The following is a 25598-nucleotide window of genomic DNA, read 5'->3' as shown; positions in this document are numbered from 1 at the left end:
GCGGCGGTTCCATCGAAGCCTACCGGTCTCGAGAATCCCACGGAAAAATAGGGGGGCTGTGAACAGTCTACGTCCTTCCCACTTGATTCTCCACAATCTTCACCACATGACGTCATCTAGTAAGGAGGCTGCACTGTGGATGACTGCATACTTAATCAGGCGTCATACTTAACGGTCAAATTTAAATGTCTTTCAGGTACTTTATTAAAACAAAGCAGCCGAGATTATACAATTGTTTATGCCGGAATATCATTGAAAAAATTGGAGGGAATATAAATATGCCAATACGGTACCAATAGCTTGAGGTAAATAATATTATTACCAATTTAGAACTTATTAAATAGTCCATGATCAATTTTGTAATTTATGATAAAAAGTAGACTTTAAATTATATGAGGTCAAAATGCATTTCACGCATTGTAACTTCCACTCGCTAGATGTCAGAAACTTTGAAATTGAAGATACTTACAGAAGTCTTTGACGAGGTTGTTTAATATTAATGCGCTGTGAATTCTTATGTAAAAGTTTAGCCGCCCCCTTCCCTCTCTTCGAACGGTTCATTTGCGGTTAAAAAGTGAGTACTTCATAAAAATGACGTCCTGATGACGTAAGTATAATAAATTGAGGCATTCTCAATCGGGGTCACTCGTAGCCATTAGTAGTCACTCGTGGTCACTCGTGTGTATGCTTTTAGACACGATCGAAAGAGAATGCTTTCTTTCTGTAAATTCAATTGAAAGTAATTCCGTGAAGTTAACTCTACGAGGCCAAACCTCGGTAGAGATTAACACTTATAAATCCTTGGTATGTCAAGTAGCTAGGAAGATGGACAATGCTAAATGTTTGAATTGCATTCACCCTCAGGATCATTTGGTGTGCCTCCATCCACCCAGAGGTCGGCCTTGGCATCTGCTTTCTTGCCTCTTTCATTTGTCTTATACTTATACCAGGAAGCAACAAATACAAAAATAACAAAATTAACCATCATCAGTCCAGCTAACAAGAAAAAGAAGTATTCAAGTTTTCCTTCGTTGGGATTCTTGCTCGGATACCAAACCCCGTTGCTTGCTGACCTAACTATAACAACAAGAAGACTGGTGAGGAAGTTTCCCAGGCCATTTGTGATCAAAAAGCAGCCCATCACGATTCCCTTCATCCTTTTGGGAGACTGAGAATATGCAAACTCCAGCCCTGAAAGATAGGAACAAACCAAATGAGAATGATGTTTAATTTAACTACCGTAAAGTTCCGATAGTAGCGATCCTTGCTACCTTCAGCCTTTGTGGCTCGTTACTATTGGGGTTAAAGAAAGATTCTGAAATTTTCAATAAGCCCATTTCAAAGTTATCAGCGAAACATAATCACGCTCAAGATGTTCTTCTCTGATTCTGTAGTATTAATAACAACTGAACACAGGTATGTATCTTTTTATAGACGCAGGAGCTTTCGACTCGCTCACAGAGTCTCTCTCACTGTGGTTTTGTCTCGTGATTCAAAAAATTGTGACTACATGCCACGTGAAAAAGTGTCCAGGTAGATCGCTGGAAGTTTATATCATCCATCTTGCTTTATGGTAAGGACCTGGCAATGAATGTACTGAGATAGTAAACCTCTCTAATTTTCCCCCAAATGGTGCTGATAACATATAATTACAAAAATTAGAGGAAGTACCTGTGATAGCACATAGCACCTCGCTTGCTCCAATCAACATAAACTGTGGGACTTGCCAAAAGATATTTAGACTTGATGCATTGCGATGTTCGCCGAAAACAACCTGGTCATAAAAATGCCCATGTTCCCATACACGCCTTCGCTTTATTTCAACCAAGCCCGCTACCACCACAGATGCTGCGGCCAGAAGCAATCCTACACCAATCCTGCGTAGCGGAGTGAACCTGATGCCGAAGCGTTGAAGAAGAGGGTATACAATGTGGTCCATGATAGGAATGAACACGAGTACAGCGATGATGTCAAAAATATTCAGGGATGCAGCTGGGACAGTGAAACTGGGAAATTCCAGTCTCATGAAGGTAGCTTGAATCACGAATGGGGTTTGCGTCTGTCGGCGTAGAATACAGCGTTAATGTTACAATGTTCAATGTCCAACAGACGTTCTTATTGGACATGATACAAACGCTAAAGCTATTACCAGCACAATTTTTAGAGTTCAAAGAACAAACAAGAACTTATAATGGATCATAGTTTTCTAATATGAAAGTGAGAGGCTAAGTGCATGCAAGCTTTTCATGTGGAAATTAATTTTGTTTTCATAATGAGGTTCAAAGCAACTCTGAAATGGCCTAATGATGAAATTATTCACAATATAGGAAAATATGAGGCAGATACCAAAGAAGTACATAGCCAGCACCAATGTAGCCAACTATGACAAATTGGCCAAAAATCTCGCCCGCGAAATGCAGGACAATGCTTGGAGGCAGAAGTACAGGAAGCTTGTAATAACTCGTATGTTTCCAAAGGATGAGAAGAGCAAATACTACCTCGAGTTTGAATAGCCAATGAGAACACGCGAAAGGTGCAATTCACTGTCACTCGATCAAGAGATAAGACCTAATAGCGTTCTGCCGGATGTAGCCTTTTGCCTATCAGCTTATTTGTATTCTTCATGTTAAAAAATATTAGCACGTGCGTTAAAGACTGAAACTTTGCAAAATGTTTCCCGAACAAGAAACATGGGCATACTAATTAGCTCGCCCCATAATTCTATCAGGTCGCACCGTTTACAATAGGCCATTTTACAGTTGTGTGCTTAGCCTGGCCTTGGATTGGAAGCGAGGCTGGGGGGTGACCTTCTTTTGATACAAACCTCACTTCTTTTGATATGTAGACCATGCTGTTCTTATTTACATTTACATATGAAAAGTAGTGAGGTATGTATCAAAACAAGGCCACCCCCTACCTCACTTTCGGTCCAAGGCCAGGTCATTAAGCACACAACTTTAAAATGGCCCATTCACACTTTGCACAAGACAATGTTTTCCCATGTATGCATGTTATCGGTATCCGATAAAAAAAAAGAAATTGACAACAGTATACATTTATCCATTTGAAGGGGGTGAATTCTCAGTAGAAATGGCGGACATACCTGTGAGTAGATTGCCCAGAACACAATGAACAAAAGAAACACTGGGAAAACTCTTAGAAATGCCTTGACATCTTCAACCTGTGCTTCAGTAAACTTTCCTCCAAAACTTCTCTTCGCTTTATCTAACCATGTCGGTACATTGGGTGTGCGGCGATTTTTCACAGCTGCTTCATAAATTATCTTCACAGTTTCGGTCAGTTGGCTTCCGCCTGGTGGTTTATTCAAGTACTTGTTACGAGCAGACGTAAAGATGATGACAGTAAAGAGTTTTGTGACAGCAGTGATGATGTAACCATAAAATAGACTGTACACTTGTTGTACCCATACAATTACTGTAAATGCTACTAGTGATCCAAGGTTACTGAAAAAGTAAAACCAGTTAAAGAATGTCTGGATAGCTCTTGGCCCATCCTGTTTAACCTGATCAGCTCCAAACGGCGACACATTGGCTTTGATTCCTCCAGTTCCAAGTGCGGTCGTTACAAGTGCAATCGCAAAGTACACCAGCCTGCTTGCCTTGCTATATTCGACATTACTCGAGGAAACGGGAAGCATGAGTAACGTACCAACAGTGTACACTAATGAGCTGCCAAAGATAGCATTATAGCGACCAATGTAACCGTCAGCCAGCCATCCACCAAACAAAGGGGTAAGAAAGCATGTTCCTGAAGGAATAACAAAGTTTAATTTAGAACAGAGTCTATTGAAAAATCCTACGAGGCTTGATGGAAATTTTCATTGCAAGATTTTTTCCAGCCTGAATTAATTGCCATGTATCCCAACCCCGTAAAATCTTCTAAAAGCGGAAGGCAAGTGAAAATTTGGCAGATTGTCAGTCTGTTGATATTCAGGTTGTGATTCAAGACCAATTTTTTTTCTAAGCCCTTATTAACAACAGCTACAGTAAATTCAAGGAATAAAATTCGTTTTCCTTGAATTTTTTACTAAGAAGCATCCGAAGCGACCTCAAGATAATCTGGAAACACATAATACAATATTATGACTTATTCTCCCTTCACGTTCGGTACAATTAAGGGATTTTTAAAAGAACAACATAGATAGGTTTAAAAACGGCTTTTCAAAAGTCAATACCTGTGTGTTAGGTTAGCGTGCTTACTACTTTCAGATGCCCCCCCCCCCCCCCCATCCCCCCACGACCATTTCGAACTGTGGTGATGATTAAAAAGGAAGGATGATCTTGAATGAAGCGATTCATTTAAGGTGGCTCACAATAGGTTCCAGCACTTCCCATCACTCATACGGTTGACTGACCCTGATCCGTTGATACAACAATCATGATGGTCTCAAAGAAATGCTTTAATAATTATTGGCAAACAATTTATGGCCATTTATAAAATAGCCAGGGTCAAGCAAGCACTGTGATTGGTCAAACTGAGTTCTTTATAACTCCACAATGCACGAAGCATACGTATGGTGCGTGCATTATAATTGTACATATGCACGGAGCACACGTCAAAATTTTTGCCTGTGAAAAATCTGAGAAATTCAGAGACAGAATGCGCTGTCACTCCGGCAATTCGCAAAAAACAGTCTCTTGTTCTGAGGTTCCCAGACTTAATTAACTTCAACTTGTTTCTCAACACCTTAAAACTTAAATTTGACTTGGAGTTAACTTCTTGAACTTGCCTACGATGTGACAAAAAACTAAAACAGTTTGACTTTTTACTTGATTGCGCGCGCTGTCGCGTGCCCTGTCGTGATTGTGTCGTGATCGGAAAGAGCGCGCGCTATTGATTACGCGTTATCTCGTGTAAGGAGAAACTTAATGTTGATTCATTAAGGACGGTGCCTACTAATACCGAAGTATTTTTGTCCAGTTTATGACTATGCGAGAAAAGCAGATCTTAGCAAGGGCTTTTGGAATCCAAAAAGAAAATTGGGGGTAACCACGCATTTTTCAGAAATAATTAAACATTAATATCTCCAAAAAACGCCAAAATATAAAGCAATGTATGGGATTTTTCCATAAATTGAAGCTTAATTATCTCTGAAAAATGCATGGTTACCCCCAATTTTTTTTTGAGATACCAAAAGCATTTGGTAAGTTCTGCTTTCTCCGTATAGTTTTAAACCGCGCAAAAATATTCCTGTATTAGTAGGCACCACCCATAGGAAACCCGAGTATCTCGCGATGCGCAGAACGTATGCGCAGTAACAATAGTAGGCACCGTCCTTAAAATTCGCACTTGTCTGAGGAGTTGCGATTGTTTACATTTTATAAAGGATTGCAAATTTTTGTTACCTTTGCATGGGTATTTGTTGGTAAATATTAGTTTAATATAAAAGTCTAGGTTCGCATGGCATGTAAATGTTGTGGTTCAATTTTATCCTTGGTTTAAATTTTATTTTCCATTGTTTCAAACTCATTATCATACGGAGTACCATACCCAAGAACAATAGGAAGGTAAAATTCAAACCAAGGATAAAATTGAACCACAACATAACCACAGCAGAGTTTAGATATAATAGGCCATTCAGTCGAGTTGCTGTGAACCTTATTATGAGAGTAAGGCTAAGTTCAAAGCTTTTTATATGAAAAGTACATGTAGTTTTCTTTGCATATGAATGAAAACTAATTTTTATGATATAAACAATGCACATAGCCTCGCTTTCATAATGAGGTTCACAGTAACTCGGCAATGTCCTATTAAATTGATGTACTTACCAGTGAATACCATAGTTATGGTTGATGGCCACGGCGCGGGAAGATGTAAGTGATCTCTGCAAAGTAGCACTAAATTTGCCGTCATTCCATAGAATGTGAGACGCTCACATAACTGTGTGACAAGAACGCACAGGACAACCAGGAGCTTCTGTCTACGTCCTGTAAAATGCTCCGCATCCCTTAAAGAAGAGGTAGTGCTGGCCACCAAAGTAACTGAACCATGATCATTAGCGCTGTTATCTGAGAGTAGTAAAGATTGCTCATCTTCATTTATTTCTGCCGATGCCATGTTTCCAAACAAAACAGCTTCTTCTACAAGAGATTAAACCGCACATAGTCAATCGCCATTTGGGCGCTCCCTATAATGTCTACAGGTTTATAAAGGGGTAGGAATTTCGAGAGTTAAAGTGCGGAAAACTCTGTCATTTAGGTATTTAAAAAGGTATTTCAAAATATCTTAGGCAGACTTACCGGAAAAGAGATGCATTTTGTCTATTGTGAATGTGTGTCTCTCAAGCATTGAAACACAAATTGTTAGCCAAGGCGTCGTAAAACCTACAGTTTGGAAACATTACTTTTACGATATCTTTTCTTTGTGGGACACTGGTAAGCACGATATAGAACGGTTGATCGAACAAGCTTGCTCGCCCCCAAGAGAGCTTGCATAAAGGCTAGTTAGGACGAAGCCCTAATACTCCTACGAACAAACTCCTAAAAACAACATTTGAGGAAAATATTAAGAAATTTAAACTTTCAATAGCAAAAAGGTGGTCGTGGCCGCTTATAGCGGTGGCCGTTGAATAGAGGTGCGACTGTAATATTTTCATGTCTGATGAGTGCAAACTTTTCGTGAAGAAAAACCTCCCATCATATTCCGCTCCAGAGCTTCAGTTGGAATAACATTCATACATATAGATATTTTGCATATTGTAATATATACTGTTATGGCTTATAAGTGTGAGCTCTTTTAACAAAGAGAAACCACCATTTTATTCAGGACCGTAGCCAGACGTTCAGTGGAGACGAGGCAAGTGTTGCAAGCGCTGGAGACGTGGGCCTTCAGAGAGGTCTGTGCGCATGCTCAGTAGAGGCACCGAAATGCTATTTGTAGTAGCACTCTTTCATCTTTAACTTATATACACTTTTTCAAATTGTGACGCACATTTATCGAGTCACTTACTGGAAGTTATTTTCTACAATCCAGTGAATGTTATACGGTATGCGCATTCCGGCAGTACGACGAGGACTCGGTTTTCTACCGTCAGTTTTACCAAAGGTATGTGGCGTCTTGGGATATCAAATGGTCCCTTGAAATTCTCTAGTGATTGCAATATTTGGTCTTAATATTATAGATTTTGTCGCTAAATAATACGAGTGCTCGTTTGCTCGTGGTCTCAAAATTTTTGCAACTGCATATGCATGCTTGCATGCTCGGATTCTCGTTAAAGTTTGCTCGATTGCCCAACGTTTTTAAACTGTCCTGCTTTGTATGCTCTAATGAATGACTGTCAAGTTCAGTCGAAAGTACACAACAGTAACGTAAGTTAACGTAATTATATATGCCCGCATAACCAGAATCGCGATAAGATGTGAAATGTTGTGTATTGTGGAGAGTCACTCATAAAAGCAACGCATGAAGCTTTCCTGCTAGCGATAAAATTTACGAAGTGATCGCTGCTTGCCAGTTGTATGTTCCATTGAAGCCGGTGCTCGCTACTCGCAAAGACAAATTTGATAACTGGTCACTCTCGCCAAAAAAAACAAGAAAGAAAGAAAAAAAAAATACCGCGCAGTGTTCGCAAAGACCATTCGATGCCCCTACTGTTGCGAATGACATTCAAAAGATTGTAATGCCGTTTGATGGCTGTAAGAAAAAAAAGTAATAATAAAAATAATAAAACCCATCAGTTGTAATCACGAGTGAAGCCACGAGCATGTAATAATCCTCACAAATATTTTCAAACAATTTTGGAGGTGAATTTAACCGACTTCTTGTAAAACAATTTTTGGCCCCGGCGTACAGCTTTGGACTTTAGTTCTCGCTTTTGCAGGTATAAAGAGAACGAAAATCGCAAAAATCGTATCCGAGGAAATTCTAACAGCCATTTTTGCCGATCAACTAACCCTAATGGAGCGCTGATATACTGAAGGTGGGTCATTTTGTAATAGTTACTATGGTCTGGTCAAAAAGATGATTTTTCCCTCAAAAGTACTTGATACATTTACTTTTCTACCATGATTACCTCAGCTTACCTTCAACAGACGCAGGTTAAAACTGTATGGAAAATCTTTCTCTTCAGCACGGATGTGTGTGAAGGCAAGAAGTGGTCTAACAATGATCTCATCTTCTGCGGCATAGAACTTGGATTTTTGGTGGTAATCATGTGAGTGCAGTGTGAGTAGCTAATGGTTGTCACGAATTTGGACGTCACGCTTTACTCAATTTCCTTTTAACCTGAACTAACCGTTTCCTCTGTTGTTATATATGTGTAAAATTACCCCTGGAATAAAATTTAATTTTCCACAACGAAATTTCTGCTTAGACGTATTGTATAAAACGGAAATGGGAAAAAATTTCTAACCGAATAACTTGTCAGACTTGTGCCGGTCACATGACAGTTAAACCGTGACGTACTTGAAGATGAAATACACTCTTTTCTTTTTGACCGGGAAGCATTTCCGAAAAGGACACCGTTTAGATTGAAGGTTAGTGCAATTTAGCTTGGCTGTGTGGTAAAATTAAAAATAATTAAATGCAAACTAAGTATTTTGGAATAGATTCCCATTTCACTTGCTTCTGTAAGGATTTCGGCACTCAGCCGAGCCAGGATGTCACAAGTCACAAGCTATCACAAGACTTCACGGTGATTGCCAATTAAATTTATCCCAAGCATAAGGAATCATACGGCAACTAGCAAAAAGTTCAAGTTTAACAAACTACCACTGATTTCGTTATGTCATCACTATGTTTGAACAGAAAATTCAGAAAGCGACAAATAGCTAAGTGCAAGGCAGTTTCACAAATTAATACAGTATCTCGTATCGCAATAAATCAAAATCATGTACAGTAAAAGCTATAATCATCAGGACTACAGCTTCTCTTTTCCTGTATTGTTTTACTGAATGTTAAGAACAATGGCCAGGTTAGCTCCGATAAAGATTGACATGCGACATTTTAATACATACATGCCGTTTGTGTGGGGAGAGAACAGTGAGAAATTGTATTTTCGGAAGACAACAGCGACTTTAGCCGAAGAGAGTTTGCAGTAACGTTTAAACGGCCTTGCCAAATTACACAGTCAAGTTTCCAACACGATGGATATAAGCTTGCTTAGTTTTGGGGAAAAAATGGAGGTAGGTCATATTTTAATTTTTTTGTATTTCTTGGCAAAAAATGATTATTTATTTAGTAAACGCCAATTACAGCGGTTACCAATAACACGCGACCTACGGCATTCAAAAGATTCGGATAAAGTTGCGTTTTGGTGGACGTCAATCAAAGAAAAGCCGTTGAAATTATTTTGAATTTTGACAAGATTCCAAGGTAACCGGGCAAGAAACTAAGAATTTTACCTCGCTAAGAGAAGGTAAAATTTATTTAAATTGATTTCCGTGCTAGATCAAGCAAAAATAAAAGGAATTTTTGAATTAAAAATTTTAATTTTCACTGCACGTGATAATTTGCTCACTTACACCCCAGGGTTACACGCATAGCTGATTTTGCACAATTATCACGTGTAGCGATATATAATGTTTCATAAAAAATTAGGTTTCGTCTAAACAATGCCCTTTCTTTTGGATAACCTGGCTTGGAAATCAACTTTCATAAAGTTTATCATCCGTCAGCGGATAAAACTATCAATTTCTTGGTTCTGTTGCCTTGAAATGTTCTCAGAATTCAAAATAATTTCAACGGCTTTTCTATGATTGACGTCCACCAAAACGCAACTTTATCGGAGTCTTTTGAAGGCGAAAGGTCGCGTGTTGTTGGTAACCGCTGTAATTTCCCCAAAATACTTTACCTTGAGTTCCTGAACACGCGCGCCGCATTTGCTAGCATATTTTTAGTTTTTGTCTTCTGCTAAAAGACTGTTTTTCTTCTATAAACTGAACTGGACTTTGAGTAAGAGACTTCATAATATAATATTAGTCCTTTCAGGCCAGTGTGCTCCTTCAAGATCCATACAACATCAGTCTCATAGGACTACTTTGGAGAAATTGATAGAGTGTCCACACAATGATATTATTTATCTGATGAGATCAATATCCCTCCCACCCCTCAGCTAAGACAAATGAAAAATGTCTGACATATGCATATGACCACCAAAATAATAGTAATGAAACCCATACCACAAAAGAGAACACCTTGTCTGAACCGATTAGGGCTCTTTATGTAAGTGTAGTAAGTTTAATTTTATCCCTTCTCCCCCACCTACTGAGTTAAAAAAATAATTAGGACCTAAAATATAAAACTAGCCTTCCTCTATTTAAATAAAAATGGGGACATTGGTTTACATGTCTGCACCACCTAATGTTTTGCAGGTCTATACTTATGCTAGGCTTTAGAAAAGAAGTAGTTTTGAAAGGAGGACATGCCTCTTTGGATTTGACATCACTTATGGTTTTAAAAGAATCTTTTTGCCATGTTCTTTACTTCAAGGTAGGGGAATCTCTCCATTATTTTATCATTAGTATAGAGTCCTTGAGGCACTAAACACACTTCATTTACTACTTCCATTGTTAATCCTGAGCACATTGTCTGATACAAATAGTTATCACTGGCCTCAGTTTCTCCTTTATTTAACAATTATTCCATGAGCGCGCGTTGGATATGAGATGGTAAATAGCCAACGAGGCGCGAAGCGCCGAGTTTGCTATAACTAATCTCATATCCAACAAGCGCGAATGGAATAATTGTTTTATTAAATTCTCCGCGTTTGGACATTGCTGTTGAAGTTTACTGAATTTTTATATTTTAAGAAAAAATTTCTTTCAAATTTAAACGACCGGATGTCGAGGCAACCTCCGACCAAAGCGCGCGAAACCTAATGATCACATGACACACCAAGCGCTTTGCAAACGGAGTTGAATGAAACATCGAAAGCGAAGAAAATCGGACACAGTCAGACATCTAAAATTCAAGAAACGTTTAAATGTACGAATTATAACCTTTCTGAGACTAGCATTCAAGTGCTTTTGAAGTTCCAGCTCAACGAGACGCGTAATAGTTGTGCACATTTGAGCAAATGCTCTGCTGCGTGATGCCGAGCGAAGGAAGAGATCAGGGCAAGGACGGCGGTTTTTTCATTGTGAATTGAATCCCTCGAGGACGATTTAAAACACTTCAGGCAAGTCCAAATGTACGAGGTACAACCTCACTGAGACAAGCATTCAGTGCAAGTTTTTAAACTTCAAGCTTATTTGAGAAGCTTAAGAGCTGTGCACATTAGTGCAAATATTTTGCTGAGTGGTGCCGAGCGACGGAAACGAACATTATGACCGCCGCTCGTACGGATTTCATAGATGAACCATCTGAAGTCCTCGTAAATTCGTAAAAACATAAAGACAGGCATGAAGCTTTTCCTGAGAAATTTCTTCGATTGGCGTTAACCTCTTACCGCCAGGATTTGCAAGCCATCCTGAAATTTTTGAAGGTAACCGGTTGTTATTGTTGTTGTTATGTGATCTAAGAAATCGTAAAATCTTGCAATTTTGAAGATTTTAAAGGAAACTTCAGAGATACGTACCATTAAATAGTGTCATACCGAACTTTGTGGCTTTTATTGTTGTTATACTGAGATGGCATTGTTTGGTATTTCTTTCTTTTCCTTTTTTTTTTCTACATTTTTCCGAAGAAACTTTTGCTTCCCGCCGAAAAAAAAAATTAGCTTAGCGACACCTGGGGCTTTCGTTTTCCATATAAGGTCAAACCACGGTATATGAGCTGATAACCGAGATTTAGTGAACCAATCAGAACTCTAGAAATGCAATATCCGAGGCTGAGAATTTATTCTTGTTAATATGCCTTAATTTCTTCCACCTGATTTCCAGGGAGAAGCAAGTTCCTAAAGTTCCTATCGGTGATGTGAATATCCTCAAGGGCTCAAACATCTGGACACAGCTCAACACATAATTTAAAGCTTGGACAGTCATTTCAACAGATGTCACAACAGCTGCTTTTCTCATGAAAGTCAAAACCAATGTGGTTAAGCAAAAATTTCCCCCTGCACAGATTTCTGGGGTATTTACCCTAATATGCCATAATGGGTTGCATTTCTTCAATATTTGCACCAATGCCATTGTTGTTTAAGTAAAGTTTTGATGTAACAGGCTTCCCATCTCTTCCACTTTCTTGGAAAAAACTTTCCATAGTGTGGGGAAGACCAAAATGAATAAATTATAATCCTTCCAACACAAGGAGAATCAAACCCCATTCCCAAAGCCATTGTGGCAAATAATATTCATTGTCAGTCTGTAGAGAATGAGTCTGAGCCAAAAGTCCACTTTGAGGAATTTGGGGAGTCGCAATGAGGTAGAATTGGTGATCCCGGCCAAGCTTTCCATCCAAAAAGGCACACCCAACTCCACACAGTACTAATGATGAGTAAATAACAAACAGGCTTAATTTTTAACATTAGTGGTAATAAGTTCACTGCTATGGGCGAAAATATTTAATCAAACTGGTCAATATTACTTTGTGTTAAGATAGGAGGGCCTTTGTAGTAGTCCATAAATCTTTCATATTCAAACTTTGTATGATTGTTGTTTGGTTGTTTTTCTGTTGCTGTTGTTGTCAAAACAACAATCTTAGCTGTAGGGAATACTGAGGAGTGTTCCTAGTTTGCTGTACTCTGAAGTTGTGCCCCCTGAACAAAGATGCAAGTAGTTAAGAAAAAACCGGAGTCATTCACTGGGATGTTGTTATTATTAGCAGAAATTTGATACTGATCACTGCTGGGGCTTAAAGGTTCAAGGTTCACTGTTCTGATATTTTTTATGTACTTGTGTGAAAAGTCCTTGAACATAATTTTGTTGCTGGTGTTAATATTAAGGTAATTTAGGACTTGACATGGGTGCAAATATCAATACAAGAAAATTTCTTTGCTCAAGGAATTGGCATCAACAAGGAATTTTCATCCAAGACAGACACCGTTTTCAAAGTTTTTTTCCCCCACCACTTTTCTGCAGTGGGTTTGTGTCTCACAGTTTGATTAAATTTTGTTTCCTGGCTATGGAAGGCCATGGTTATGAATACTTAGGAATTCATAGTTACTGAAGATCAGCTCACTGTGAAAGCTGTTCTGCTGCAGAAATGGGTGACATTTGAACACACAGACATGCACAGAACAAATAGTGGAAATATTTTTTTTGTTTGTTTTCTATTTATCTCCAATTTGCTACTTTTATGAGCCCAAAAGACCTTCACACCTTCCTATTATTATTTTTTTGCCGAAATCGAGGATCCCATCAGAGGTGAGTGTCCAAGCACCAAGATAGCTGCTTTGGACATTTAGAACCTTGTATTCTTAGTGTATCGTCCTCCATGCGTGTACAAATTACAATGCTCGGTACAAAAATGATTATTTAAGCAGCTCATTGTGCCTTGCAAATCAAATGCAGATAATAACCTTTGTTCTTCATATCAAGAGTCAAATATTAGCAGACTTGTGTATTATGTCGTTCTAATTTCGAGACTGTGGACTCCTATGTGTAAAATTATAACCTTTATTAACTTGCCATCAAAGAAGCAGTTGAGGGGGCATGTCCCCTAAACTGAACATAAATTTCAGGTGAAAAATTTTCAAGTGTTAAAATACGTTATGTGATAAAGGTGAATTAAGAACCACTGAAGTGGAAAGCTCATCACTACCAAATAAAAATCTAATGGGGAAACTCATGGGCTCTTGCTGTGTTTGCTCATATGTTGCAAGTAACCAAAACATTCTTCAGATCCCAAATTTCCCAAAAGAAATTCAAACTTCCACATTTGAGAAAAAAAAAAAACATTTTAAACAGCAAGGGTATAGTCGGCATTTAATGTTGGACATAATTGGGCGCCTACTATTTACACGGACAGGTCTTTCTGGTTTGCTGCTTAATATAACCAAGATTGTAGCATGGTGTTAGGGCTAGGAGGCCCTGTTTAGCTGGTTCATATAAAATTATATTATTACAGTGACCTGAAGTTGTGTCCTTTGGCCTGTAAAAGAAACCTGCCGCATTTACACAATCCATTTGGTTTGGAAATTTAAACCATTAACTTATGGAAGAAGGAAAATTTGTGCATGTGGCCAAATCAGCTGAAGAGACTGCAAAGACAAGAAATAATTTTTACGTATCACTGGTAGACCACAATTTCTGAAACTTTGCAAATGAAAATATGACATGAACCATTTGACTTTCCAATGCGAATTTTAACAGCAAGATGCCAATCAGCAACTCTATTGTGCCTCATCTACAACAACGGCCACAAAATTTTGCTGATAAAGCTTCGATAACAAGAACTCTCTTCATTGTCTGTTGCTAACTGTTACATTACCTTGGGGTGCACAAAAATGATGTGACATTTCCCTGCCTGTAAATTACAGTATCTTCAATACAGTTACCATCTAAGGTGAAAACTGGTACAGCTTACTCCCGTTGAGTTAAGTCTTTTTAATTGATCGTCGATAAGCACGTTGATCTTGAGTGGAGAAAGCACAATTACGATGGATTTGTTCTCGGAACAGTTTTCATTAAAAGGATGGTCACAAAGGGTAGGAACTAATCTTAGTAAAAAAGTGATTTACCACGCTTGTTGATTGCAATCTCTCATAGTGCCTTTTTCGTTTTGGTTTAAGTTTCTAGTTTTGATCTCTTCTGGACCGTAGAACGTTCCGAAGAGCACCCTCGAAAGCGAAAACGTCACAGTTATGAGCCGGCGGCCATTCAGCACGGCCTGACCGTGGGAGATCTGGGTACGAGATTAGCAAAAGTTGGCTCTCCCAGCGGGGTAGCTTGGGTATGCGAGTGACCCTTCTACCCGGAACAACTTTTCTCCATATAAACGGGGCCTTACTGAAACTTTATTGCCGTAAAACTACCTCTCAAGACTCTTTAAAGTCAGTCTGCGTCATGCGTGACCATGCAGTTTTTTTCCGAGATTGAAATAAACATTCCAATTCCTTTTAGTAATGTCCCGCATTCGGTGAATGGAATCTTGAGAAATCTGTCCAAAAAGACGTTTTAACTGAAAAAAAAATCAAAACACATGGAAAAGGATTGTTATTTTTGAATGCTGTAATCATTAATGTAAAGAAAAATTCATAGCTTTATACCGTCAATAAACTAGGGTATTTTTTACAGGAACTCTGAAATCTCGTGGCGATGTTCAAAACTGACATGTAAATTTAAAAAACGTTCAAATTTCAAAAATAGTGGTCACGCGTGACTTAGATTGACTGTAAGAGACGATCGTGTCTAAAAGTACACACGAGTGACCACGAATGACCCTTGAATGCCCACGAGTGACCACGAGAGAGAATGCATCAGAATATTATACGGACGTCATAATGACGTCACTTTTATAAAATAGTCACTATTTAAAACTCAAATGGACTGTTTTCTGGAGACTTAAATAGGTAAATTCGACACTTAAGCCATTTCCGAGGGAGGGGAGGGAGTAGATGCTGGGAGGGATATAAATTTGTCCATGCCCCCTTTTTTGTTGACTATGCTTCCTTGTTCAATGTTGTATAATTTTTAATACTTCTGCCCCTCCTGCCACCTTGAGATTCTTGCTTTCCACCTCCTTCTTTTCCGCCTCCCCAACACTTTCGCACCCCTGGTTCTCCTGGGTTGCCGCGCCCTGACCCCTCCCCCCCCCCCCCAACACTTTCAAGGTCCGATGGAAGGAAAGAGCAAAAAGATGTTCAGAAAAAGGAATAATTGAGTGTAAATATATATTAAAGGAACTTTCCCATGTTAAACAAATCTAAGCAAATCATTTTTTCTTAATATTTTTCAGTCCCGAAATTCGCAAAAGTCCACAAAAAAGAGGAGGAGGGCAGAATTAAATGTAACGGGAGGCGGTAAAGTTATACCCTCCCCCAATCCGCTCCCGGAACGGAACGGAATGGAATGGAAGGTCAATTTGCTGTGACTATTTTATAAAAATGACGTCCTGATGTCGTCAGTATAATTAATTGAGGCATTCTCAATCGTGGTCACTCGTGTGTACTTTTAGACACGATCGTAAGAGACCGCTTTCTTTCTGTAAATTGAATTGAAAGTGATTCCGTGAAGTTAAAACTACGAGGCCAAAAATTGCTGTGAAACCTCGGTAGAGGTTATAATAAACAATTATAAATCCCCAGTATATCAAGGAGCTAGGAAGATGATTAAATGTTTCAATTGCATTCACTCTCAGGATTATTTGGTGTGCCTCCATCCACCCAGAGGTCAGCCTTGGCGTCGGCTTTCTTGCTTCTTTCGTTTGTCTTATACTTATACCAGGAAGCAACAAATAGAAAAATAGCAAAATTAACCATCATTAGTGCAGCTAACAAGAAAAAGAAGTATTCTAGTTTTCCTTCGTTGGGATTCTTGCTCGGACACCAAACCCCGTTGCTTGCCGACCTAACTATAATAACAAGAAGACTGGTGAGGTAGTGTCCCAGGCCACTTGTGATCAAAAAGCAGCCCATCACGACTCCCTTCATCCTTTTGGGAGACTGAGAATATGCAAACTCCAGCCCTGAAAGATAGGAACAAACCAAATGATAATTATATTTAATTTAACTACCGTAAATGTGGCGACCGCTTTTCTTTCAAAGAAGGGCGCGCGGAAACGACGATTACAAAAGCCAAAAGTCTAACATAATCTGTATCGGCTCTTTTTGTTTTAAGTCACTAGCTGAGATCAGGCGATCACCGAAAGGCAGAAAAGTAAGAAACATACGTACAGCTTGAGCTAGTCCTACTGTTGAACCGCATACAAGACCGTCAAAGACTGAAAGGCTTCTAATCTGCACGGGTTGCGTGAGAAATTAATACTGTCGCTTCGAGCGAAGCTCGAACCTAGTCAAGACGTTCAGCGACGTCTCAGCTTCACGTGGAGCTTTAACAGTCCCGTATGAAAAGACGTCATAATAGGTGATGTGTCTAGTTACGTAACGCATTCCCTAAACGGTTGAGAGGCCGTTACAGTAAAGTTCTGATAGCAGCGACCCTCGAAACCTTTAGCCTTTGGGTCTCGTTACTTCCGGGGGGTCAAGAAAAGCTCTGAAATTTTCAATAAGACCATTTCAAAGTAATCAGCTAGACATAATCACGCTAAAGATGTTGTTTACTGATTTTTTAATATTAATAAAAACTGAATACAGTAATGTATCTTTTTATAGACGCAGGAGCTTTCGACTCGCTCACAGAGTCTCTCTCACTGTAGTTTTGTCTCGCAGGCCCGTAGCAGGGGGAGGGGCAGGGGGGGCTTGAGCCCCCCAGAATTTTTTTTTTTGGAAGTTACAAAACAGTTTGACAAAAAATAAATAATTAAATCAAATTAATGTGCAGCAATCAGTCTTAAACTCTGACGCTGCAAATGCCTTTTCACAGCCCTTTAAAAATGTGTTTACTACCTTTCAGTTTCCTTCGCTAACAGTTTGTTTTTATATACAACAACAACAACAACAACAACAACAAAGGTACTCCTACCTTGTGAATCGGAAATAAGAACCAAAATGGATGGAAATCAACCAATCTTAAGCCCTAAAAGCTGTTGAAACTGAACTTACTTGTTTTCTAAGGGGCTGTTTACATGGAGGGAGAAAGATCCTAGCTCTAGGAAGATCCTAGAAGGCGAATCATCCTAGCGCCATATGTTTTCTCTATTCAGTTTACATGCAATAAGTTGCACTTGGCCCTGGCGCTAGGATCCTCCTAGAGATAGGAACTTTCTAGCTGAGAGATAAGAAGATCTTAGGACTAGGAAGATCCTAGCACCATGTAAACTACTTTCGTTCGGAAGATCCTAGTACTATGGACAAAAACAACAAACATGGCGGCAGCAGGGCGCTAAGGGCCGACAGTTATTCTTCTTTACCTTCTTCACTTGGTAACCACTTCGGCCGAAATTTCTGTATGTAAAACAAACGAAAAGTTGTTTCGCCTTCTCGGATCTTCCTAGTGCTAGGATCTTCCTCCCTCCATGTAAACAGCCCCTAAGGCATCCGCTCGTTTATAGCAATACAAATGTCCTTAGACCTCCTTAGTGTATAACAATTTAGTGTTCGCGCGTCGTCTAAAGACACACAAATAAGTCCTCACAAGAGCCAGAGAAAAAACTTCTCCCACAGTCGGATTTTTACTGCCTGGTTAAAGCCAAATTTTAAAAGAGAAAGAAAAATTTGTCGTCGTTTGTTTACGTCCTCCTTCAAACGTGAGATTAGGAAACTTCACATGGTAATCCACTTAAAAGAAACGACAAAAAAGATGTAACAAAAAGTGTGATGCAGGTGCAAAGTAATTGTTTTACTTACTAAATCTCCTTTTTTTTCTGTTTTTTTTTTTATGTTCTCGCTGCATCTTAAACTCCCTAATCAGTTTGTTTTTTGGGAGGGTGACGGGGGGTAGTTTTGTTTAACCATTTTGCTGAGCCCCCTCAGTTGTCTGAGCCTAGCTACGGGCCCGTCTCGTGACTTCAAATTGTGACTACAAGCCACGTGAAAAAATGTCCAGGTAGATCGCTGGAAGTTTATATCATCCATCTTGTTTTATGGTAAGGACCTGGTAATGAATTTACTGAGATAATAAACCTCCCTTATTTTCCCCGTAAGGGTGCTAATAACATATAATTACAAGAATTAGAGGAAGTACCTGTGATAGCACATAGCACCTCGCTTGCTCCAATCAACATAAACTGCGGGACTTGCCAAAAGATATTTAGACTCGATGCATTGCGATGTTCGCCGAAAACAACCTGGTCATAAAAATGCCCATGTTCCCATACACGCCTTCGCTTTATTTCAACCAAGCCCGCTACCACCACAGATGCTGCGGCCAGAAGCAATCCTACACCAATCCTGCGTAGCGCAGTGAAACTGATGCCGAAGCGTTGAAGAAGAGGGTATACAATGTGGTCCATGATAGGAATGAACACAAGTACAGCGATGACGTTAAAAACAGTCAGGGATGCAGCTGGGACAGTGAAACCGGGAAATTCCAGTCTCATGAAGGTAGCTTGAATCACGAATATGGTCTGCATCTGTCGGGGTAGAATACAGTGTTAATGTTACAACAATGTCCAAAAGACGTACTTATTCGACACGATACAAACGCTAAAGCTATTACCAACACAATTTTTTGAGTTCAAAGAACAAACAAGAAGTTTGAATGGATCATAGTTTTGTAATATGAAAGCGAGAGGCTAAGTGCATGCAAGCTTTTCATATGAAAATTAGTTTTGTTTTCATAATGAGGTTCAAAGCAACTCGGAAATGGCCTAATAATGAAATTATTCGCACTATAGGAAACTAGGAGGCAGATACCAAACAAGTAGATAGCCAGCACCAATGTAGCCAATGACAAATTGCCCAAAAATCTCGCGCGCGACATGCAGGACAATGCTTGGAGGCAAAAGTACAGGAAGCTTGTAATAACTTGTATGATTCCACGGGACGAGAAGGGTAAATACTATTACGAGTTTGAGTAGCTAATGAGAACACGGGAGAGGCGCATTGCACTGGCACTCGATTCAGAGATAAGAGCTAACAGCGTTCTAGATCTAGCCTTTTACCTATCAGCTTATTTGCATTCTTCTTGTTAAAAAATATTAGCACGAACAAGAAATATGGGCGTAATTAGATCGCCCCATAATTTCATCGGGTCGCATCGTTCACAATAGGCCATTTTACAGTTGTGTGCTTAGCGACCTGGCCTTGGATTGGAAACGAGGCTGGGGGTGACCTTGTTTTGATACAAACCTCACTTCTTTTGATATGTAGATCATGCTGTTCTTATGCTAACTAGTTCATATTTACATCTGAAAAGCAGCGAGGTTTGTATCAAGACAAGGCCACCCCCAGCCTCGCTTCCAGTCCAAGGCCAGGTCAGCGAGCATACAGCTTTAAAATGGCCTATTCACACTTTGCACAGAGCAATGTGTTCTTATACATACATACTCTCGGTGTCCGATAAAAAAAAAATTGACCACTGTATACATTTATCCATTTGAACGGAGTGAATTCTCAGTAGAAATAGCGGACATACTTGCGAGCAGATTATCCAGAACACAATGAACAAAAGAAACACTGGGAAAACTCTTAGAAATGCCTTGACATCTTCAACCTGTGCTTCAGTAAACTTTCCTCCAAAACTTCTCTTCGCTTTATCTAACCATGTCAGTACATTGGGGGTGCGGCGATTTTTCACAGCTTCATAAATTATCCTCGCAGTTTCGGTCAGTTGACTTCCTCCTGGTGGTTTATTCAAGTACTTGTTACGAGCAGACGTAAAGATGATGACAGTAAGGAGTATTGAGACAGCAGTGATGACGTAACCATAATATAGACTGTACATTTGTTGTACCCATACAATTACTGTTAATGCTAGTAGTGATCCGAGGTTAGTGAAAAAGTAAAACCAGTTAAAGAATGTCTGGATAGCTCTTGCTTCCTGTTTAACCTGATCAGCTCCAAACGGCGACACATTGGCTTTTATTCCACCAGTTCCAAATGCGATCGTTACAAGGGCAATCGCAAAGTACACCAGCCTGCTTGCCTTGTTATATTCGACATCACTCGTGGAAATGGGAAGCATGAGTAACGTACCAATAATGTATACTAATAAGCTGCCAAAGATGGCATTATAGCGACCAACGTAAGCGTCAGCAAGCCATCCGCCAAACAAAGGGGTAAGGTAACATGTTCCTGAAGGAATAAAAAAGTTTAATTTAGAATAGAGTCTATTGAAAAATCCTACGAGGTTTGTTGGAAATTTTTATTTTAAGATTTTTTCCAGCCTGAATTAATTGTCATGCTTCCCAACCTCGTAAAATCTTCTGGAAGAAAGAAATTGAAAATTTGACAGATTGTCAGTCTCTTGATATTCAGATTGTGATTCTAGACCAATTTTTCTAAGCCTTTATTAACAACAGCTATAGTAAATTTAGGGAATTAAATTCGTTTCCCTTGAATTTTTAACTAAGAAGCCTCCGAACAGAGCACAAGATAATCTGGAAACACAGGATACAACATTTGGACCGATTCTGCCTCCACGGCTCGGTACAATAAGGTTTTTTTAAAAGAACAACATTTGATAGGTTCGAAAACGGCTTTTCAAAAGTCAAGAGTGCACCACTTGTGTGTTAGGTTAGCGTGCTTACTACTTTCAAATTTCCTCCCCCCATTCGAACTGTTGTGATGATTAAAAAGAAAGGATGATCTTAAATGAAGCGATTCATTTAAGGTGGCTCATAGAAGGTTCCAGCACTTCGCACACTTAAACAGTTGACTGACCCTGATCAGTTGATACAATTAACAATCATGATGGTCTCAAAGAAATGCTTTAATAATTATTGGCAAACAGTTCATGGCTATTTTCGCGACAGTATAACCTTCTCAAAACGGGTGGTTGTACTAAAATATGAGCTCGGTGACCACAGGTTTTATAGTAATATCATGGAACTGTCATCAGAATGTTCAGATACAGTGTTGGCAAAGTTTAAAAAAAGAAGAGCTATACCTTAAATTAAAGTTTCGAAAAATTTGCTCTAATCCCTCCCATGTCGCAAAATCACTGTGACTTACTCGTGAATAATAACGAATTTCTTTGATACAATTATTATCGTATCAACTAGTGAAGAGTAGTAGTATTGATCCGTCAAAAGTATAAGAACTGGAAACCAGTTGCAGCCATCTTAAAATGATCGATAAAGATAGATGACACCAGCAAACAAATATTAGATGATTAAGATATACAGCCTTACACTGAATTTTGTGAATTTTGAAGTAATAAACTGAAGTTCGAACCTCGTCCAACAGCTCAATGCAAATTTTTGCTACCTTTTGGATTTGTTGGTAAACATTGGTTTAATATAAAAGTTTAGGTTCGCATAGCATTTAAACATAGCTGAGTTCAGATATAATAGGCCACTTTCGAGTTGCTGTGAACCTTATTTATATGAGAGTGAGGCTAAGTGCAAAGCTTTTTGTATGAAAAGTACATGTAGTTTTCTTTGCATATGAATGAAAACTAATTTTCATCATAAAAACTATGGACATAGCCTCGCTTTCATAATGAGGTTCACAGTAACTCGGCAATGGCCTAATTGAATTGATGTACTTACCAGTGAATACCAGACTTATGGTTGATGGCCACGGCGCGGAAAGATGTAAGTGATCTCTGCAAAGTAGCACTAAATTTGCCGTCAATCCATAGAATGCGAGACGCTCGCATATCTCTGTGACAAGAATGCACAGGACAACCAGGAGCTTCTGTCTACGTCCTGTGAAGTGCTCCGCATCCCTTAAAGAAGAGGTAGTGCTGGCCACCAAAGTAATTGAACCATGATCATTAGCCCTTTTATCTGAGAGTAGTAAAGATTGCTCATCTTCATTTATTTCTGCCGATACCATGTTTCCAAATAAAACAGCTTTTTCTACAAGGGATTAAACACATAGTTAATCGCCATTTGGGCGCTCCCTATGATGGACTATACGGAGACGCTACTCCCGAAAGAGGTACCTTTTTCAGTCTGTAGGTATAAAAAGGGGTAGGGATGTCGAGAGTTGAAGTATGGAAAGGTAGGAAACCTTTGTCATTTAGGTCCTTAGCAGGTCTTTCAAAATATCTTGAGCAGACTCACCGGAAAAGAGATGCATTGTGTCTATTGGGGGTGTGTGAAACGGGTTACCTTTTCCCTCAAAATGGCCCACAGATGGTATATAAAGTTTGAACCTCGGGGTGGAGGCTCCCTTTATAAAACTTTGTTGAGTACCCTCCCCTCCCCCGTGGGTCCCGGTAGATGTATCCTTGCCGGGTCGTGGATAATCTCATGTATGTAATATATCGCCAACACCACGTTAACACCTGTACAGAGCTACAACGGTAAGGGGACTCGGACATAATATTTTATACTGAACGATTAGAGCGTTGTTTCATGAATGAGATTTTTCCGTTTTCAAAGTTTCAGTTGGAATAATATTTTTACATTGAGATATTTTGCATATTTTTCTAGCTTGTACAATCGGATCTCTATTAAGCGGCCACCCTAGGGACTTTGAAAACTGGCCGCTTAATAGCTCTACAATATATATTGGGTAGCAATGTAATCTACGTAAATTTATTGCCTCTATACAGTGTATAGCAAAAGGATTGACGAAAAGTGAACATATGTGAAGATAAATGCAAAAATCATTGAAAGAAAACATTAAGTGCTCTGTTTTTGCGCATTTCAAGTCCGTGCAAAGTTCTAGCTCCAACAAAGAGAGCATGTAGGACTTCGATAAGTACAGTATTTTTTAGTATGCAAATCAATGTAACAAAACATCAAGTTTCTTACGCCTTTTGTGCATCAACATTGTGTGAAGAAATGCCAACACTCAATCTAAAAGAAAAATTTTTCCACTTCAATGGAAAGAACGACCTCCAAATCCATGGCACAGCCATGGGCAAAAAAATGGCCAATGCTTTTGCAAACATTTTTATGGCCGGCATTGAAACACAAATTGCTGGCCAAAGCCTCGTTAAACCTACAGTTTGGAAACGTTACATTGACGATATCTTTTCTCTGTGGGACACTGGTAAGCACGATATAGAACGGTTGATCGAACAATCAAACTCATGTCATCCAACAATAAAATTTACGGCTGAAATCTCAAATGCTGAGACTACATTTCTGGATACAGTTGTATATAAAGGCGATCGATTCCATCATCATTCCATACTGGATATTAAAACACATTTCGAGCTGACTGAAATTAAAACTTTCAATACACCAATACACACATTTTCCCTCTAGCCACCCACCAGGAGTCAAAAAAGGATTTGGTTACGGCGAGGCGCTAAGACTCCCATGAACAAACTCTTCAAAAACAACGTTTCAGGAAAATACCTAAAAAAATTTAAATTAAGACTCCTTACTAGAGGCTACCCAAATAATCTGAATGAAAAAATTTTATCAGATGTCAAATTTACAGAAAGGTCATCGGCAATGACACCCCCCCACCCCCCCCCCCCCCACATCAAACAATTATTGCCTTTCGTGACAAAATATCAACTATCAGTGCCCAGCCTCAAACATGTTTTAATGGGAAGGTAGCACTTAACACAAAAGCAGCCTTTCCTTCGAGAAATCTTCAAAGAGCCACCACTAATTTCCTTTAAAAAAGGAAAATCTCTGAATGGCTTGCTTGTTAGAGCAAAAATATAAAGAGGTTACACTTCAAAAATGAATCACCCCAATAAATACTAAACTTTCAACAGGAAAAAGGTGGCTGCGGCCGCTTAATAGAGGTGGCCCTTGAATAGAGGTATCGAATACAGCACTTAACTGACAAATAATTCGGGACTTTGGAAAGTGGCCGCTTGATGGAGGATGGCCGCTTAAGAGAGTTCCTACTGTAATATTTTCATGAAAATACAAAAATGTAAAAAACAATATATAGGGAAAACAAAACGCTCGATCCGTGAAAGGTTCACAGAACACAGGCAAGCGACAAACAACCCACATCACGCCAACTCTACAGCAGCAGTCCCTACACACTTCAACTTACCAGGTCACTCTTCTGCGGACATGCGACTCATCCCTCTCAAACTACAACCCACCATCAATGCCTCCCGCCGTAAGGCACGTGAGGCTTTTCTAATTTATAGAAGGAAAATGTATCTTCAGAAGGCATTAACAGGAAAAACGAACGCTGAATCTTGATTATACACTTCTATATTTTTGTTATCTCATATTTACAAGTACGCTGACTTCATGTCATGTTTTAGCCAATCATTTTTTCCATGTATTTTTTCAAACTTTAATTTTAGGAGCCGTTAGTATATTTTTGTTATCTCATATTTACAAGTACGCTGTCTTCATATCATGTATTAGCCAATCATTTCTCTCCATGTATTTTTCAAACTTTAATTTAAGGAGCCGTTGCTATATTTTCCTTCAGTATAGCTCTGGCCCTGAGGAAGACTAATTCTATTAGTCGAAATATTGGCCTCTAATAAATCTGCCCTTTGCCGTAGTGCCAGCCTTGCATTCAGTTTTGTATTTCACGTTCAAGGGACGCCTGACACGAGGTCTTTCACAAGAGAGATCTGGCAAAATTACCAGCAAGTTTAATTCCTGCGTTGTGTGGACCTCTGCATTCAAAAGTTTTTTTAATATTTTCATGTCCGATGAGTGTAAGCTTTTCGTTTAGAGAAACCTCCTATAATATTCCCCTCCAGTGTTTCAGTTGGAATAATATTGTTGCATTGAGATAATATTTTACTCGTTTTTCTAGCTTGTAATATTTTCATGTCTGATGAGTGCAAACTTTTTGTGAAGAGAAATCTCCCATCATATTCCGCTTCAGAATTTCAGTTGGAATAACATTCTTACATTGAGATATTTTGCATATTTTTTGTTAGATTGTAATATATACTTTTATGGCTTATGAGTGGGAGCTTTTCAACATAGAGAAACCACCATTTTATTCAGGACCGTAGCCAGGCGCTCAGCAGAGAGGAGGCAAATGTTGCAAGCTTTGGAGGCATGAGCCTCCAGAGAGGTCTGGGCGCATGCTCCTCCGCCGACACATTTTGAAATCTCAGTGGAGGCTCTGAAATGCTATT

At 39.2% G+C, this 25598-nt stretch overlaps 2 protein-coding genes across 3 annotated transcripts in view; both read right to left on the bottom strand.

Moving 5' to 3' along the window:
• Positions 1 to 180: 180 nt before the first annotated feature.
• Positions 181 to 8170, bottom strand: LOC146456573 (solute carrier family 15 member 4-like). Its single transcript, XM_085093065.1, has 5 exons — positions 8043 to 8170; positions 5790 to 6101; positions 3104 to 3768; positions 1672 to 2059; positions 181 to 1191 (listed from the first exon to the last, which is right to left on the bottom strand). The coding sequence occupies exons 2-5, from the start codon at positions 6076 to 6078 to the stop codon at positions 836 to 838; spliced, it is 1698 nt and encodes a 565-aa protein (XP_084949191.1). The 5' UTR covers positions 6079 to 6101; positions 8043 to 8170; the 3' UTR covers positions 181 to 835.
• Positions 8171 to 15669: 7499 nt separating this feature from the next.
• The window catches only part of LOC146456571 (solute carrier family 15 member 4-like), a 41518-nt gene continuing 31589 nt past the window's right edge, over positions 15670 to 25598 (bottom strand). For both annotated transcript variants that reach the window (XM_085093074.1, XM_085093073.1), the window contains exons 2-5: positions 22111 to 22422; positions 20034 to 20692; positions 18642 to 19029; positions 15670 to 16524 (exon numbers count right to left, since the gene is read on the bottom strand). In XM_085093074.1, coding sequence (XP_084949200.1) covers positions 16178 to 16524; positions 18642 to 19029; positions 20034 to 20692; positions 22111 to 22399 — 1683 coding nt within the window. In that variant the 5' untranslated portion in view covers positions 22400 to 22422 and the 3' untranslated portion in view covers positions 15670 to 16177. The remainder of the gene's footprint in view (positions 16525 to 18641; positions 19030 to 20033; positions 20693 to 22110; positions 22423 to 25598) is intronic.

Source organism: Pavona decussata, unplaced genomic scaffold, assembly GCF_977016875.1.
Source record: "Pavona decussata unplaced genomic scaffold, jaPavDecu1.1 SCAFFOLD_254, whole genome shotgun sequence".
In the NCBI taxonomy this organism is placed as follows: domain Eukaryota; kingdom Metazoa; phylum Cnidaria; class Anthozoa; order Scleractinia; family Agariciidae; genus Pavona; species Pavona decussata.
Note: the sequence above shows the minus strand (reverse complement) of the source record. Positions and strands in the feature narration are given on the sequence as shown.

What these genes read in the sequence shown, in the direction of transcription:
- LOC146456573 (XM_085093065.1), bottom strand. Translation starts at nt 6,078, where the DNA reads ATGGCATCGGCAGAAATAAATGAAGATGAGCAATCTTTACTACTCTCA. An exon ending in TCTGGGCAATCTACTCACAG is followed by an intron (nt 2,060 to 3,103) that starts GTATGTCCGCCA and finishes CTACGCCGACAG; the next exon opens with ACGCAAACCCCATTCGTGAT. An exon ending in GGTGCTATGTGCTATCACAG is followed by an intron (nt 1,192 to 1,671) that starts GTACTTCCTCTA and finishes CCTATCTTTCAG; the next exon opens with GGCTGGAGTTTGCATATTCT.